At 37.6% G+C, this 16,036-nt stretch overlaps 1 protein-coding gene across 1 annotated transcript in view; it reads right to left on the bottom strand.

Moving 5' to 3' along the window:
* Positions 1-262: 262 nt before the first annotated feature.
* Positions 263-16,036, bottom strand: part of TUSC3 (tumor suppressor candidate 3) — a 296,633-nt gene continuing 280,859 nt past the window's right edge. Inside the window, exon 9 of the mRNA XM_055349641.2 lies at positions 263-827. Within this exon, the coding sequence (XP_055205616.1) occupies positions 799-827 (29 nt within the window). The 3' untranslated portion in view covers positions 263-798. The remainder of the gene's footprint in view (positions 828-16,036) is intronic.

Here is a 16,036-nt window from a genome sequence, read left to right as displayed (position 1 = left end):
ATTTTTAAAGATGAGATTGGAAAAGTAGATTGAGGTGACATTGAAGAGACCATTGAATGCCAAGATGAAGGTTTCGAAAGACAATGTGTGTACAGTAGAAAGTTAACGAAATCTGCATAAATTATAAATTTCATTGTATTCTCAAAGAGAATATCACTTCTCATTGTAATAAAATGACTACATCAGACACAGGAAATGCTAGAAATGCATGTGTATTAGTCCATTTTCATGCTGCTGATAAAGACATACCCGAGACTGGGTGATTTATAATGAAAAAGAGGTTTAATGGACTCCGTTCCACGTGGCTGGGGAGGCCTCATAATCATGGTGGAAGGCAAAATGCACATTTCACATGGCAGCAGACAAGAGAGAAAATGAGATCCAAGCAAAAAGGATTTCCCCTTATAAAACCATCAGGTCTCAGGAGACTAACCCACCACCACAAGAACAGTATGAGGGAAACTGCCCCAGTGATTCAGTTGTCTCCCACTGGGTCCCTCCTACAACACGTGGGAATTATGGGAGCTACAATTCAAAATGAGATTTGGCTGAGGATACAGCCAAACCGTATCAGCATGCAGTGAGGAAGCAACCAGAAAGCTTATACTGGAATGCTAACGGCAAAATGAAGAATAGTCAATACAACATGTCAGAGAAATGTAGAAATGAAGATGTCATTAACCTTGATCTGAGCAGCGGTGGAGTACCGTCGTTAGAATCTCAGGAGTTGAAGTCAGAGCAATGAAGGTGCAGTCCCTTGCCATGATGCTCACGTGTCCCATGTCTTGGTCAAGTTATTTAAACCTCTCTAATCAGAGTTTCTTCATCTGTAAAATGAGAATAACAGTTCACACCTTGCAGTTTTCTCTATATGTGTGAGGATTAAACAATGTAATGCATATAAATAATTCACCGTAATTTTATCGTAAATTGCTCAATAAATATTTGTTATCATCGCATCGTTATACTTTACGGAAAATAATTACCTATCATACATTGTCCCATTTTCTCTAGAATGTAAGATCCTTAAGACCAGGGACTTTTGTCTGCTTTTTTCATTGATGTATCCCTGGCACCTATAAAAGATGCTCAATAAATAATGTGTTGAATAAATTATTGTTATTATTTTCACAAAGGGAACTGGAAAAATAACAAGGCTTTGGTTAAAATAGAGAAGTCAAAAGTGAAACTATTTTGAAGGCCAGATGATGAAACATATTTTTAGATCATTAATGTTGAGCTCCCATTAAGGTGTTACCTTCCGACAAGCATCGTCCATTGACTTAGACACATTACACCTGTTCACTAGAACCAATCAGCAAACCTACCATTCCCACTAAAATGAAGATGTAGAGTATAGTGAAGAATATGCTCACCAGCTCTCAGCACTCAGAAAGGAAAGAGCTTCCTCAGTGTAGGGGAGCAGTATTTGATAATAATAGAAACACAGAGAACAGGAATTCGAAGGAGCTTTCAACTCATAGAAGCTAGAAATGAAAGTGATCTGCTTCCAAAGATTATGTGGCCTTTTACGTTGTTCACAACATATAACAAACTCATTCTTTTTGGTTTCAATATCGTTTTAAGATTTTTGTTTAAAATTCTTTTTATGGCATCTTCGTGTTAAAATTAGTTGGTCATCATCACCTCACCCATTCCTTTCTAAATTGTTTCATTTTATTCTTTTAATTAATGTTGAGTGACAATTTAGGGTGGACAAATAGAACCTTTAAAAAGCCAACGGTGACTTATAGCCTAGTGAATACAAATAGGGGACAGAGATAAGAAGAGAGAACATTTGCACAGTGATAGGGCTGAATAATATGAGAAGCGAATCGAAACAGTATTTCAGCAATAAATGTGTTAGGAGGAAGATAGTACTTGTGAGTTAAATAACCAGAAAATAATTATACAAATGTCAGCAAGTCAAATTTATTGTACAGTGAATAATATAACTAAATTGGAATAGCCATTTATACAGTCAACTATGGGAGAACAAACCTAAAATGGAAGGATTTACTGAGAACAAATACTTTGAGGTTAAAGATGCTGCCACAAGATTTCTGAATGAAATAATACCTTTTATATGGATACTAATGTTACATAATACTAAGTGATTTAGTATCTATGTTCATAGTCTTAGAGCACCATAAACCTTATTGGGAAAGGCAGGTTAAATTGGACATTTCAGATATTTAATGTTTGAAAAACAAGCTATGCAAAAAAAAAAAAAAAGGATAAACAAGAGCTAAGAGTTTGATAAATCACTGTCAGAGCTGCAAGTGGACCAAGATAGCAGGTGTAGAAATAGGGGCCCCCGAGGAGATAGAGGAAGTCGAAGATGAATGGTATCAAATGTTACCTTTAGTGGAAAACAACTTGGACAGAATGCTCTAAGCACTCAGGTTTCTTTATTGCAACTTCCCTTGTCTTATTTTCCTTTGCCACTTTGAGAGTGATGCTCCGGATCTCTGGAGCTCAGCACTGGAGTGAGCCACACAAAGTCTCATTTCAAGATGCTTTGCTATTTTTTTTGTAGGCTTCAACCTATCAGAAGGCCATAAAATCAGAACAGTTCATTGTGCTTGGGCAGAAAGCATTGTCACTGAGCTGATAGGCACTACCCTGGTCTCTGCAAAGCCCAGCTTCATCGCAGCCAACTTTATTTTTATCCCGTAGGCATTCTTACAGGATTTGTTAGTGTGAGAGGGAGGCTGAAACATGTCGACTTTGCCCAAGGATGCCCAGTTGAAATCACACTTTGTTTGCAGGGGAGATTGTAACTCCTGGTGGCTTTCTTTAAGCTGGGCTTTCTATGTCTTTTATTTTATTTCAGTTTATCTTCTACAGATTTTACACAATACTTTTCCCCGGAGCTTAACTTTCAGTTTCACCATGTGGAAACTTTGTTGCTTGAAAACTGATAGATCTTTATAAGAAAGGCATATGTCTTTCAGAAAATGAATTCCAGGGTGATCAAGTTTGTGTCTGTGCAACTCCCCACTGGGAAGTAAATGTGACTCTTAATGTTTGGTTTTAGGTATAAAATGACATAAATATAATATCATTACCTCTAAATATTTTTAGAGGTGGAATACGTTACACCTGCTTCCAAAGATTATGTGGCATTAGAGGTGGAACATGTCATGAAGTGGAATACGTTACGTTATAATGTTTTAAATGCCCCAAATGGAATGTTTGAATTTTGATCGAATGTAGTATCTTTGATTTTTTAAGCCCTATATGGTATTACACAAATCTGAAAAGTTCTCAGTCATTTTGCTAATGAATGAATAAGGATTTGAGCTCTTACTTTATTAAAAGTATTCTGGGCATGTGAGGGATATAGAAATACCTGTCAGAATTTCTGCCTGTAAAAAGTTTTCCATTGAGGTAAAGAAGTAATACTTGTAATAAAAGCAAGTACTACAAAGGTAGTTTATGCAGTTAAGCACTAGATTAGTTCTACAATTTAAAAGAGGAAGCACCTGAGAAATCAACTAATTCAACCTCCTTGTTTTAAGGAATGTAAAAGTTGGTCCCAAAGAAGTTATTTTCATAGAATCACAGAAACCAACTCAAACCAAGGTGCCCTGACCCAAGTTGAAGACTCTGGACTCCAGTCTCACTGTTGGGTTGCTGTAACAGCAGCAGGTGTGAAGCTGGTTGACTGTCACTGGACAGTGGTTACCACTTTGTCTGAGTCCACGAGACAGATCACCCACACAGAGCCAAGAATGTTCAACTTTGAGTTTCACCGTGTAGAAGTGGGTTTATTACTGACAGATAGGCAGCAGGGAACAGTTCCCCAGCTCAAGAAAGCTGCCTGGGATAGATGGGTTCTCTTCTGTACCTGCTCCACTTGTACCACAGCTGAGGCATCCCACAAAGCAGCCTGCCCTGGGTTTTTCACAAAGCAGGACACCCTGGTCTAAAGCATGGAAAGACATCCTGTTTACTGGTGTGAGGGGCTAGAACAGAGCCTGTTCCAACCAGCTCCTCTCTTATCACAGGGTGCTGCATTCTCAGCACATTCTACAGTTATTCTTGAGAACTACAAGTGAGAAAGAGGGGAGAACTGGATCAGTCCAAGGCCACCTGGGGAACTGTCCTACACAGGGAAGAATGAAAGCAGGTCGTTGATCCATGACAGCTGAGGTGCCAGGTAAGTTGCGTGCTTGCGGTTGACCACAGACGATATATGCTTACTTCACTCGGGGGGAAGGAGGGGGACAGTCTAATAGGCCAGTATTGGCACAAGGAAGGAAGAGGATGCATCCAGTACCCTCCTATAGTGAGTCCTGAAAAGCAGAAAGAAAGGAAAAAGAGAATAAATATGTATTGCATGTCCACTGTGTCCTAGGCCTACTGACTGGTGATTTATATGCAGCAATTAATATTTTCTGAAAGAATGATTTCATTTATTTCTCACAATAACCTCACAGGTATGATTACTCCTAGCTTAAAAAAAAATTAAGGCTTATTCGCTCAGTCAGCAAACGTTCACTCATAGCCTATTGGGTTCCAGGTCTTGTGTTAGATACAGGGGTACAAAGATGGCCCCCATTCCTGCTCTATGAGAAAAGCAGATATATTGAAAATTGAGATCCATAATTTGTATATATACTCCGCCTTGGAGTTTTATTACCATGAACTCAGAGTAGTTAAAAAATATTGTGAAGATCACAAAGCTTAAAAATGGACAAATTAGCTTTACAAACAAGAGCTTTTAAAAAGTATTTTAAAATCCCTACCCTTTCCGTTACAACTCACAGCCTGCCATTTGAGAGGGCGGCAGAGAAAATGATGTCACCTAGGTAGAACGTATTTGCTTGAGGAAATGCTGGTAAGAAGAACAGGAGCCCACTCTCAAGCACAGTGGAAGAGGCTGCAGGAGACAGTTATTTAAATGGATTTAAACCCAAACATTTTGAGTGAATGAGAGATTTTGCACCCACAGAGAAGTTTGCAAAATCACAAGAGGCTATGAGAGGAATAATGTACTGTGTCTAGGAGACCAAAAGCAATTAAAAAGAAATTAACCAAGTGCAGCCAAGATCATTTTTCTTTAATGCAGAATTCATATAAAATCACATTCTCTTCTCTGTTCTTTCCTCTGTCTGATACACACCCTCACATATGTGCTACAACCCGGGGGTTCAAAAATCCTTCCCCTGCCTCTCCCTGCCTCCAGTCCCTGCAATACATGTAGACCTGCCCAGAAGTCTCTTTGAAATCCATGGACAGAGTGGAGGACTGAGGATATATCTAATTTCAAGAGTCATGGCCCTATTCTGTGCTGGTATAGACGAGGTCCTTATGCTGAAGTAACCCAGAGACTCCTTTTGAAGTCAGGATACTTGTGAGTCTGAGAGTTGGGCATGCCTGTGGAGTGTGGAAAACAAGAAACACCTATTATGAATCATTAATTTCCCCCTTTGGCTTAAATTGTGTGTTGTTGTTTTTTTTCAAATTATCATTATTACTTTAAGTTCTGGGATATATGTGCAGAACATGCAGGTTTGTTACATGGGTGTACATGTGCCATGGTGGTTTGCTGCACCCATCAACCCGTCATCTACATTAGGTACTTCTTCTAATGCTGTCCCTCCCCTAGCCCTTCACCCCACCACAGGCCCTGATGTATGATGTTCCCCTCCCTGTGTTCGTGTGTTCTCATTGTTCAACTCCTCAATTCCCACTTATGAGTGAGAACATGTGGTGTTTGGTTTTCTGTTCTTATGTTAGTTTGCTGAGAATGATGGTTTCCAGCTTCATCCATGTCCCTGCAAAGGACGTGAACTCATCCTTTTTTATGGCTGCATGGTATTCCTTGGTGTATATTTGCAACATTTTCTTTATCCAGTCTATCATTGATGGTTCCAAGACTTTGCTATTGTTAATAGTGCTGCAATAAACATATGGGTTCATGTGTCTTTATAGTAGAATGATTTATAATCCTTTGGGTATATATTCAGTAGCAGTAATGGGTTCTACTATAATCGCATTACTGGTGTTTACCATTCTTAAGTGAGCCAGCCTTTTGAAAAACTGAGGCATGTGAACTTGTGTTGGATACGTAAATGCAAGAATCTCAGTGTTTATATCTAAAACAACTGTAATGAAAAAGTAGAATTGCCCTCAGAGGAGTTGATATGGTTTGGCTGTGTCCCCATTCAAATCTCAACTTGAATTGTATCTCCCAGAATTCCCACATGTTGTGGGAGGGACTCAGGGGGAGGTAATTGTATCATGGAAGCCAGTCTTTCCTGTGCTATTCTTGTGATAGTGAATAAGTCTCACGAGATCTCATGGGTTTATCTGAGATTTCCGCTTTTGCTTCTTCCTCATTTTCTCTTGCTGCCATGATGTAAGAAGTGCCTTTCCCCTCCCGCCATGATTCTGAGGCCTCCCCAGCCATGTGGAACTGTAAGTCCAATTAAACATCTTTTTCTTTCCATTCTCAGGTATGTCTTCATGAGCAGCATAAAATGGACTAGTACAGCAGTTTTGTAATTCTGTTACAGATGAGTACTAACAACACTGGCCTATAATGTTTGAACATACATGTAGCTATAGTGAAATAAGCACAGTGGAAATGAGTAAAGGGCTTGTGGCTATTGTGTTCACTTTTCCAAACCCCTAGAGCAGAACAGAACAAAATACTGAATACTGCCCCCACCCTGCAAATAAATGACAACTCAGGGCTACAAAAGGGTCAGTTGTTTCAGGGGACCCAATTCACTCCAAATACTTTCTATGCCCCGAGAAAACGTGACCAAAATATTAAACTATAAAAATCACAGAACCTTAAAATGTTTTAGACTCAAGACAATGTTAGAGATCATCTCATTCAGTGATTGTTAATCTTTTGGGGAATGGAAATAATCTAATGTAATTTGGTGACTCTCTCCCTGAAAAACATGCATATTTGCATGTTAATACAAATTTTCATACAGTGCTAGGGAGTTCAGGATTTTTGCCAGATTGAGAATTCCAGAGCTCATGAAACCCTCAATTAAATCAAAACTCCTCACTTTACAGAATTCACGTGCCTTGCCCAGGGTCACGTGGCTACCTGGTTGGAGGAGAACATAAGCCAATACTTAGCCCGCATCTGATTAGACTTACCACTCAAACTACAGCAACGCTTTATCCGAGGGACTGAAAATCACCTCCTAAAGTTAACGATCAGGTTTCTTCTTGTTCTAACTTATGATTATGCCTTCTCTAGCTCCATTAGTAACTTTTTAGATAGGCTTGAACTAAAAGAGATTTTTTAATTAGGTGGTACTATTTCCATTTAATTAACTGCATTTTCTTTTCTGCTGTTTCTGGTGTATTTTTTTTAAGTTTTCTTGTTATTTTGAAATGCCAAGGTAATATATCTCTTTAAGAGGTGGTAGAAAACATCACGATCATCTCAGGGATAGTCCTCAGAGTATCAGATATTCATGCTGCCACATTAAATTGCTTCAATGTAAAATGAGATTCTAGAGTAAATAGGCTTTAAAATATCGGAAGCAGTATCAGTTCTATCGAAAGTCACAGGTTGGAAATCTAAAGTAGATATTGTCAGGTTTTCTGATGAGGTAGGCATGCTAACCTTAATACAGAGATTTAAAGAATGACTGTCCTAGGACCAGCAGGTGACTGGAGGTTACAATGCTTTTACCATTGCAATAATGGAGATTTTTAATATACTAATATATAGCCATTGTCTTTTCATTTTAGCAACACCAATGGCAGGAAAAAAGTAACATAAATCTGAGTTATGGACATGTGATCTTTTTCTAATCTCATTTTTCTCTTCTCAGCCAGCAGTTGGGTTCATCATAACTCTTTTGTTCTCCGTTTGTGCCTTGAAAATAGTCCTGTCATTGATTTATTAGGCCACATATTATTTGTTTATTTTTCTGTCTCCTCAAATAGACTCTTAGCTTATTAAGCACTGAGGCTCTGTACTTTTATACTTTGAAAGCACAGTAACTAGCCCAGTGCCCAGCACATACTAAATGCTCGATAAATATCTGTTGAATTAATAACTAAGGGAAGTAAATTATATTAATTTTCTGCATACTCCATTAACTGAAGACATAACCAAACAATCACAGAAAAACTTTAATAAAAACTACAACAAAGAGAAATTTTTTTTGCCATCCCTTCATTAAAATTGTTTGTCTTGGTGCATTCTGCTACACCAGAAAACAAAAATGAAACAAGGGGACAGGACCATTGCTCCTTCAGAGGTAGAAGAGATTGACAAGGTCATAAACTTACAGATTCGCTGAAATTGATTAGGATATTTGAGAAGGGAATTCTGAAGGATTTGGTAGAAATTAGATTTTCCTTCTATCTCCCAATAAACCAAACAGACTGAGTTTCCAAACACAAATGCTATAAATACAGCTTAAGGTAGAATTGTCCTAAGACTTCATCATTATTTATCAGAGGTTGGATTAACAGTTCAGGACAGATCTTACTGACACATGAGATATTCAAGGACAAAGCTATGTTTCATGAGACATCTTTGTATCCCCAATACTAAGTATATAATATGGAACACAGGTGTTTTATATACATCATACACACACACACACGTATATATACATCTTATATTTAGATATAGATATACACTTTATAGATATAGATAATTATAAACATCATGTAGATATAGATGTATATATATGTGTGTATGTATATATACTTATGTACTTCAAGTTTTCTTATATTGGTGTTCACCTATGTAAAGTCATTTTTGAGAGATGCTTAGAAAACTCTACCATCAACTTTATCTCTTCTATCCAACTGCCTAAGAATCTGAGACACCCATCGCTATAAATTCATCTATAAGTTTTTCTTCTAGTACTTGGAGTTTTTAAAAATCGAAGAGTTAAATAACATTCTGCAGAATTTCTTAAAACATGTAGCATGGTATTGTGTCTTGTGACACAATATCCAAGAGGGAAGATATATTCCACCAACTTTTCCAAACGTATCTGACCCAAAAACTTTTTTCAGAAAACATATTTTTTGAATACTGTTGTACAGATCACCCATTAGCAATGAATACAATGAACTAATGAACTGTAGTGTCTTTGCCATAAATAAAGTTCAGGGAGCCTTACTGTGTAGAGAAACTCTTGAGAAGGTACTTAAAGTAAAAGGAAAGAAAAGGAAGAGATCGTAAGAGTAAATGCTGTTATTTTGCAATGTATGTGTTATTTCCCCAAAGCCCTCCATCCTCTTCCTTTCCCTGGGAGACTGGAGCATGAAATATACTCATGTTCTCAGGCTGTGGTTGCTACAAATAACTATAACAACAGTAATCATTCATGGTTATTGAGCACTGTCAAAAAACAATATGAACACTTTTATGGTTCTGCATGGTCATGACTTTCTGAGCAAAAATTATTGGCAACATGGCTGAAAGGATAAGTGAATGGTAAAAACCGTGAAAGCTAAAACAGTGAAATATCCTGGGGAGATGTACAGGTTCGTCTCTTTTGGTGCCACGTGTTCATGTTTCAAAGAATTGTAAACACCAAAGGACCTTCTCGCGTTTGTCTCAGAGAAGACTTGTTTACATCACAGACCAAAAATTTTTCTGTTTTTCTTAGGAAGCAGGAACGGTAGCTGTTTAGCTCCTATATAAGCTCTGAGGTTCGTAATTGCAAGCCTTCTTTCTCTCCTGTGTACAAATCTTGCTTTGCATGCACAGGAAATATCTGCCCTCATCATTTTGCTCCATGGAGGACTGGGGATGGGAAACTGATGCTAAGATCAGCAATAAGTAATCAGTCTGCTTCTGATCCAGAAACCTTTGTTAACTGTCAGGATAAAATAAATAAATATAGACATGAAGAACATGTCAAGGCTTTATTACGTTCCAGGTACTGTGCTAAGAGCTTTGTGTACAATATCAAGTTTAGTCTTCACATACCTTCCCAATGTGAGCATATGAGGTAAGTATTAGGATTGATTTATAGATGATGAGGCTGGTGGTCAGAACTGCTAAGTGACCAGTCAACCCAGGTTCACACTGCTCATAATCAGTCGGGATGCCCTTCTAACCCTATTCGGAAGGATTCATACTCATTCTCTTAGGATGTAGCTTCTTACACGGAGTGATTCTATCTGTTTTGTTCATTGATGTATCCCCAATGCCAAGAAGAATGTTTTGTGTTCAGTAAGTGCTCAAAAAACATGTGTTGACTGATTATTTTATTATTCTGAGGAAGAAGAAATGTGGGTAACATTCTTGGGAACTAAATTCCAGTTAGCAAGTCACTAAAATTGCCATTATATAGGTTATGTTTAATTCAACCATGTAGTCTTCTAAAATTTTTAAAGAACACATCAGGGAAATATTTAGAACCTTAAAATAAGTCATATATAGCACTTAGATTTGGTATATATGGCTTGTATTTAAGCTGAATTCATTCTAAATGGAGTGAAAGAAGTACATTTGTAGTTACACATTAAACAAAGAACATTTTTAGGCCCGGTGTGGTGGCTCACACCTGTAATCCCAGCACTTTGGGAGGCCAAGGCGGTCAAATCACCTGAGGTCAGGAGTTCAAGACCAGCCTTGCCAACATGGCAAAACCCAGTCTCTATTAAAAATACAAATATTAGCTGGGTGTGGGGGCACGTGCCTGTAATCCTAGCTACTCAGGACACTGGGGTAGGAGAATCGCTTGAACCCAGGAGGCAGGGGTTGCAGTGAGCCGAGATCCTGCCACTGCATGCTAGCCTGGGAGACAAAGCAAGACGCCACCTAAAAAAAAAAAAATTTTGTCTCTTAACAGAGTAAAGATTAATTCTTTGCATTATAATTAGTATAACAGATTTCTAAGAAAGTAATAAAATGTAGTTCAGTTTGGCTGATTATATTAGAATAAAACGTACATGAATAAAATCTGCATACAAATAGTAAGGAAGGAGGACTTGACCTTAGCTAGTAAATTTATTTACTTCATATTTCCATGAAATGTATTAATTACCACAATGAATTGTGTTAAAATATATAATCCAATTCCTAGTCTACTCAACCTATAGAATATAGAGTTAGAACTATGTATCTGGACATACAGAAACTGAAGCAAATTGATATATATATGTGTGTGTATATATATATAAAAAACATATAGCTGTTTGCAATTTTAAGATTTACAGCAACCAAAGAACATATGGACAATAAATTTGGATACTGGCTACATGGCTGTGATAATTAATGCCAAACTAGGAAACAACTTCAACTAATGGAAAATATAAACACAGGTTTTAATTGGACTAAAGGGACTCCTAGTGCCATTAATAACGGATTTTGAAACACACAAAATACATGTCCTCTAGCAACCACTTTCAATACAACAGTGGACCAAAAAGAATTTTTTACTACAACCTTAATTCCTATATGAGCACTGCATTTGCCATTAAATTACTGACTTGACTTCTTGTTTATATCATTAACTTAGGCTTAGGGACTACATAAATTTTTAATTCTCACTTTGGCGTTGGCATCCAAGTGGATAGATGATAAATTTAGAGACAGCCATTATTGTTTCTTTCAAATGATAAAAATTATAAGCACAATGGAATTTTCTCTAGAAAAACAGGCTAAAATTATTTTTGTATTTATTCTGAGTCTTTCTGAGCAAGACCTATTTTTTCATACCAGATTATAAAACTATTGATCTTTAACTAGGAATTAAGAAACTTCAGAAATTAGAAACCTACCATCCTTTTTTCTCTTCCATGCCCTAATAGCATCTTATTCTTTCACTAAATTGACATTTTAAAATAATTTCATCTGTGAACTTTCTAGGCTCTTTACTCCTAGACTTGGAGTTTGTTTCTTGCTACATATCTCTAAGACTTTTCATTCTTTGCTTCTGCTCCTGAGTTTTTTGTGTGTGTGTGTGGTTATTTATTGATTTATTTTTTAAAATTATACTTTAAGTTCTAGGGTACATGTGCACAACATGCAGGTTTGTTACATATGTATACATGTGCTGTGTTGGTGTGCTGCACCCATTAACTCGTTACTTACATTAGGAATATCTCCTAATGCTATCCCTCCCTCCTTCCCCCACCCCACAACAGGTCCCGGTGTGTGATGTTCCCCTTCCTGTGTCCATGTGATCTCATTGTTCAGTTCCTACCTATGAGTGAGAGTATGCGGTGTTTGGTTTTTTGGTCTTGCGATAGTTTGCTGCGAATGATGGTTTCCAGCTTCATCCATGTCCCTACAAAGGACGTGAACTCATCATTTTTTATGGCTGCATAGTATTCCATGGTGTATAAGTGCCACATTTTCTTAATCCAGTCTATCGTTGATGGATATTTGGGTTGGTTCCAAGTCTTTGCTATTGTGAGTAGTGCCGCAGTAAATATACTGCTTCCCTTCCTCCTCCAGTGACAAAACAAATGGCACAATAAGGTTTAATACACAAAGAAAGAAAAACAGACTGTTTTCAGCCTTAGAGAGTTTGTTAGATAGCCAGCTTATAGCATGGATTCCACCAAGATATAAATATGTGGTAAAGGATTATTTCAGCCGTCTGTGGTATCACAGAGAAGTCCAATATTAGATATTATTTACAATGTGTTTTACTGTATTTTTCTAAGGAAAATATCATTTCCTGTTTGCTAACACCTTATTCTTTCTTGATCCAAAAGCAATAGATGCATGCCTTTGTAATTCAGTTGATCTGGTAAAGATATGAACAAACCAAAATTCCCATTTGTTTACTACTTTCTAAAATAAACAGTTGGTAGCACACTTCAGCTACTAGAAAAGTTGCAAGAGTGGCTTGTAGAAAATAAAAAAGACCAAGCTGGCATCTCTTAAATCAAATAGTGCTCTGTTCAACGGTAACAGAAACTAAGACAGTAGATAAAATGTCTAAGAGTTCATGGTCACCTACAGATGTTGATATAAAACTAGGTTTATAAAACCAATCTACAAACTGTAGATTAAAAAAATTATATTGGCTGGGTGCGGTGGCTCATGCCTATAATCCCAGCACTTTGGGAGGCCAAGGCGGGTGGATCACAGGAGGTGGGGAGTTCGCGACCAGCCTGACCAACATGGAGAAATCCCGTATCTACTAAAAATACAAAAATTAGCCGGGTGTGGTGGCGCATGCCTGTAATCCCAGCTATTTGAGTGGCTGAGGCAGGAGAGTTGCTTGAACCCAGGAGGTGGAGGTTGCAGTGAGCCAAGTTCACGCCACTGCACTCCAGCCTGGGCAACAAGTGTGAAACTCTGTGTCAAAAAAAAAAAAAAAAGAAAGATACCAAATTCTGCATTAGTTTTCTGGGGTGTTAGGACTTCAGTATATATTTCAAGATATACACAATAGAATCCATAACAGTTCACCTCTGGCCCCCCAAAATTTGGGTCCTGCATATATTCACCCTATCCCAACATCCCAAACAGCCTTCAACATTCCAGCATCAACTCTCATCTAAATATCATCAACTTGAAGTTCTAAATCTCTTCATCTAAACTATCCAAATCAGTTATCAGTGAGACTCAGGGTATGGCTTTTTCTGGGGCAAATGGTTCAGTTTACCAATAAAATTTATGGAGATAATCTGGTTTATAAAACATCTGTGTCCACAGATCAAATGTACACATTAGCAAAATCTGAGGGTAAAAATTATTCTTAAAATCATGAGTCCTTAGAAACAATCTCAAGCCTAAAATCTAGAGGTGAAAGCCTACCATCTTAGAGTTTTCCAAAGCCATTTTTACTTCCATTAAGCTAACCATAAGGTTTCATTTGTATAATAATCAATGAGAAATTTTCATTTTGTCTATCACACAGCAAAACCCAATGTAAACTGAACGCTACCCATTGAATCCCATTAAAGATTACTTATACAGAAAACACTCCACTTTTTAAAAGAATATTCATGAATATCATATATGACACTAGTGTTTGGTAGAACATAATTTGAGAAATATTTTTTAATGTCTTCAGCCACTACTGCTCCATAACTGGTTTGTTTTCAGTCTTACATGAGTTAGAATCAAATAATGTTAGTGCTCCCTAATAGATCACATGCTCCTTTTTACAAATGCTTATGCTGAAATCCAGGGTACCCCATCAGTTATGTAGGATCATGGAGAGGGATGTACTTATAGTCTCTAAATTGCCTCCATATCGGTAAGAAAAGCTTCAGAGTCAAGAGACTAGAAATAGGATGGTAATCTCAGAAATGTGGAAGGGAATTCAAAGGGAGAGTTTGAATATCCAGCTGGACAATGAGCAGACCATATATTATAACAGAACTCTGACCTGCAACCTCTGCAGTAGTCAACCCAGAATGGTCAAAATTTAGTCAAGGATTGAGAGCTTCCCTATTTTTATCCCTGTTCCCAACCCAGCTCCAATCAGGTAAGGCTGGATATACTCCTCACAACAAACACATAAGATGCCCCCTCCTAGTTGCCATCTCCAGCTTCTCCATATCAACAAATTTCAGTCAGAGGATATCTGAAGAGTTCTCTTTTTTTTCCCTCACCATAAAGCCTCCCCATTCCTCTTCCTGCCTTTGAATCTCTGTTCTATGCAGGTGATGGCGGCTGACTCCTATGTGACAGCATGCTTGAAATAAATAGCATTCGCTTCTTCTCATTTGGGTTATCTTCATTTATTTCCAGAAAAGGTAGCAGCACTTTACCTTAAAAGCAGGAGAAAATAGCTCAGATAAAAATCCAAGCCCGGAACCATTTACTCTTGAGTGCAGCAAAACACAGCTCCCGTATATAGGTGAGTAGTGTTTTCTCTAAATAGTTGCAATATATTAATAAAATGTGCGATATTACTAAACCAGAAGAATCTTATTTTTCTATGTGTTCTGCAAAGAACATACTGAAAAGGCAATTAAAGCTATTGAAAGCATAGAGGGTACTAATTAATCTTGTTATTTATTCACTCTCTGGAAGATGAAGGATGATTATAGTTGAGGTGTGGCAGGCCAAATCCCATTCGTACTTAAATAAACCAAATGACCCAGAGTAGTACCATAAATTTCAAAATTCCCACTGCAGCCAAATATGCCATCTCCTAGAATTACATTCTTCAGTAAGCCCTAAAATTTTAGAAAGAATGCATGAACTCTATATTTGAACTAGTCAGAATCATGCATCATATTTATGCACTGGAAACTCTGAGCTCAGTTCAGACACAACATAACTCAACCTAGAAATACAGAGTAACGTGGAAAATGACATACTGATAGCACTTTAGTAGCAGCTAAAAACTGGCTCACATCAGCACATTTTTATTTTAATGTGTTCAAGTTTGTACATGAATTTCCCTAGGCAAATTTCTTTAGGTGTATTGCTTCTTGTTTGAAGAGTTAAAAAAAAAAAAAAAAAAAGAAACAACTGTTGATTCCGTAATTGGTCACTATCAATCATTTCACCAGAATTACCATACAGTTAAGAGAATTAACTTAGGGTAAAATAGCCAAGGCCTTAACAACAAAATACCTGGGCAAAAAATGCATAGGAGGTAATCTCTGCTTTGTAATCTCAATGTGCATATATTTCACATTATACGTAATACTTCAAGGCACTTATTTGTATGTATGTTCTGTTTTCCTCTAATGGACCTTAATTTCCTAAAGAATAAGAGCAGTGTCTTTAATAGAGTCTTAGCCTGAGTATCTCAGCATCTTGTTGCCAGTCTGATATAGTTTGGCTCTTTCTCACCCAAATCTCATCACAAATTGTAGCTCCCATAATTGCCTCATGTTGTGGGAGGGACCTGGTGGGAGGTAATTGAATCATTGGGATGGGTCTTTCCACAATGCTGTTCTTGTGACAATGAATAAGTCTCACAAAAATATGATGGTTTTTATAAAGGAGAGTTCCCCTGCACACGTCCTCTTGCCTGCCACCATGTAAGACGTGCCTTACTCCTCCTTTGCCTTCCACCATGATTGTGAGGTCTCCCCAGCCATGTGGAACTGTAAGTCCATTAAACCTCTTTTTCTTTATAAATTACCCAGCCTC

The sequence above is a fragment of the Gorilla gorilla genome, chromosome 7, assembly GCF_029281585.2.
Source record: "Gorilla gorilla gorilla isolate KB3781 chromosome 7, NHGRI_mGorGor1-v2.1_pri, whole genome shotgun sequence".
In the NCBI taxonomy this organism is placed as follows: Eukaryota; Metazoa; Chordata; class Mammalia; order Primates; family Hominidae; genus Gorilla; species Gorilla gorilla.
This window is presented reverse-complemented; position numbering and strand designations above follow the sequence as displayed.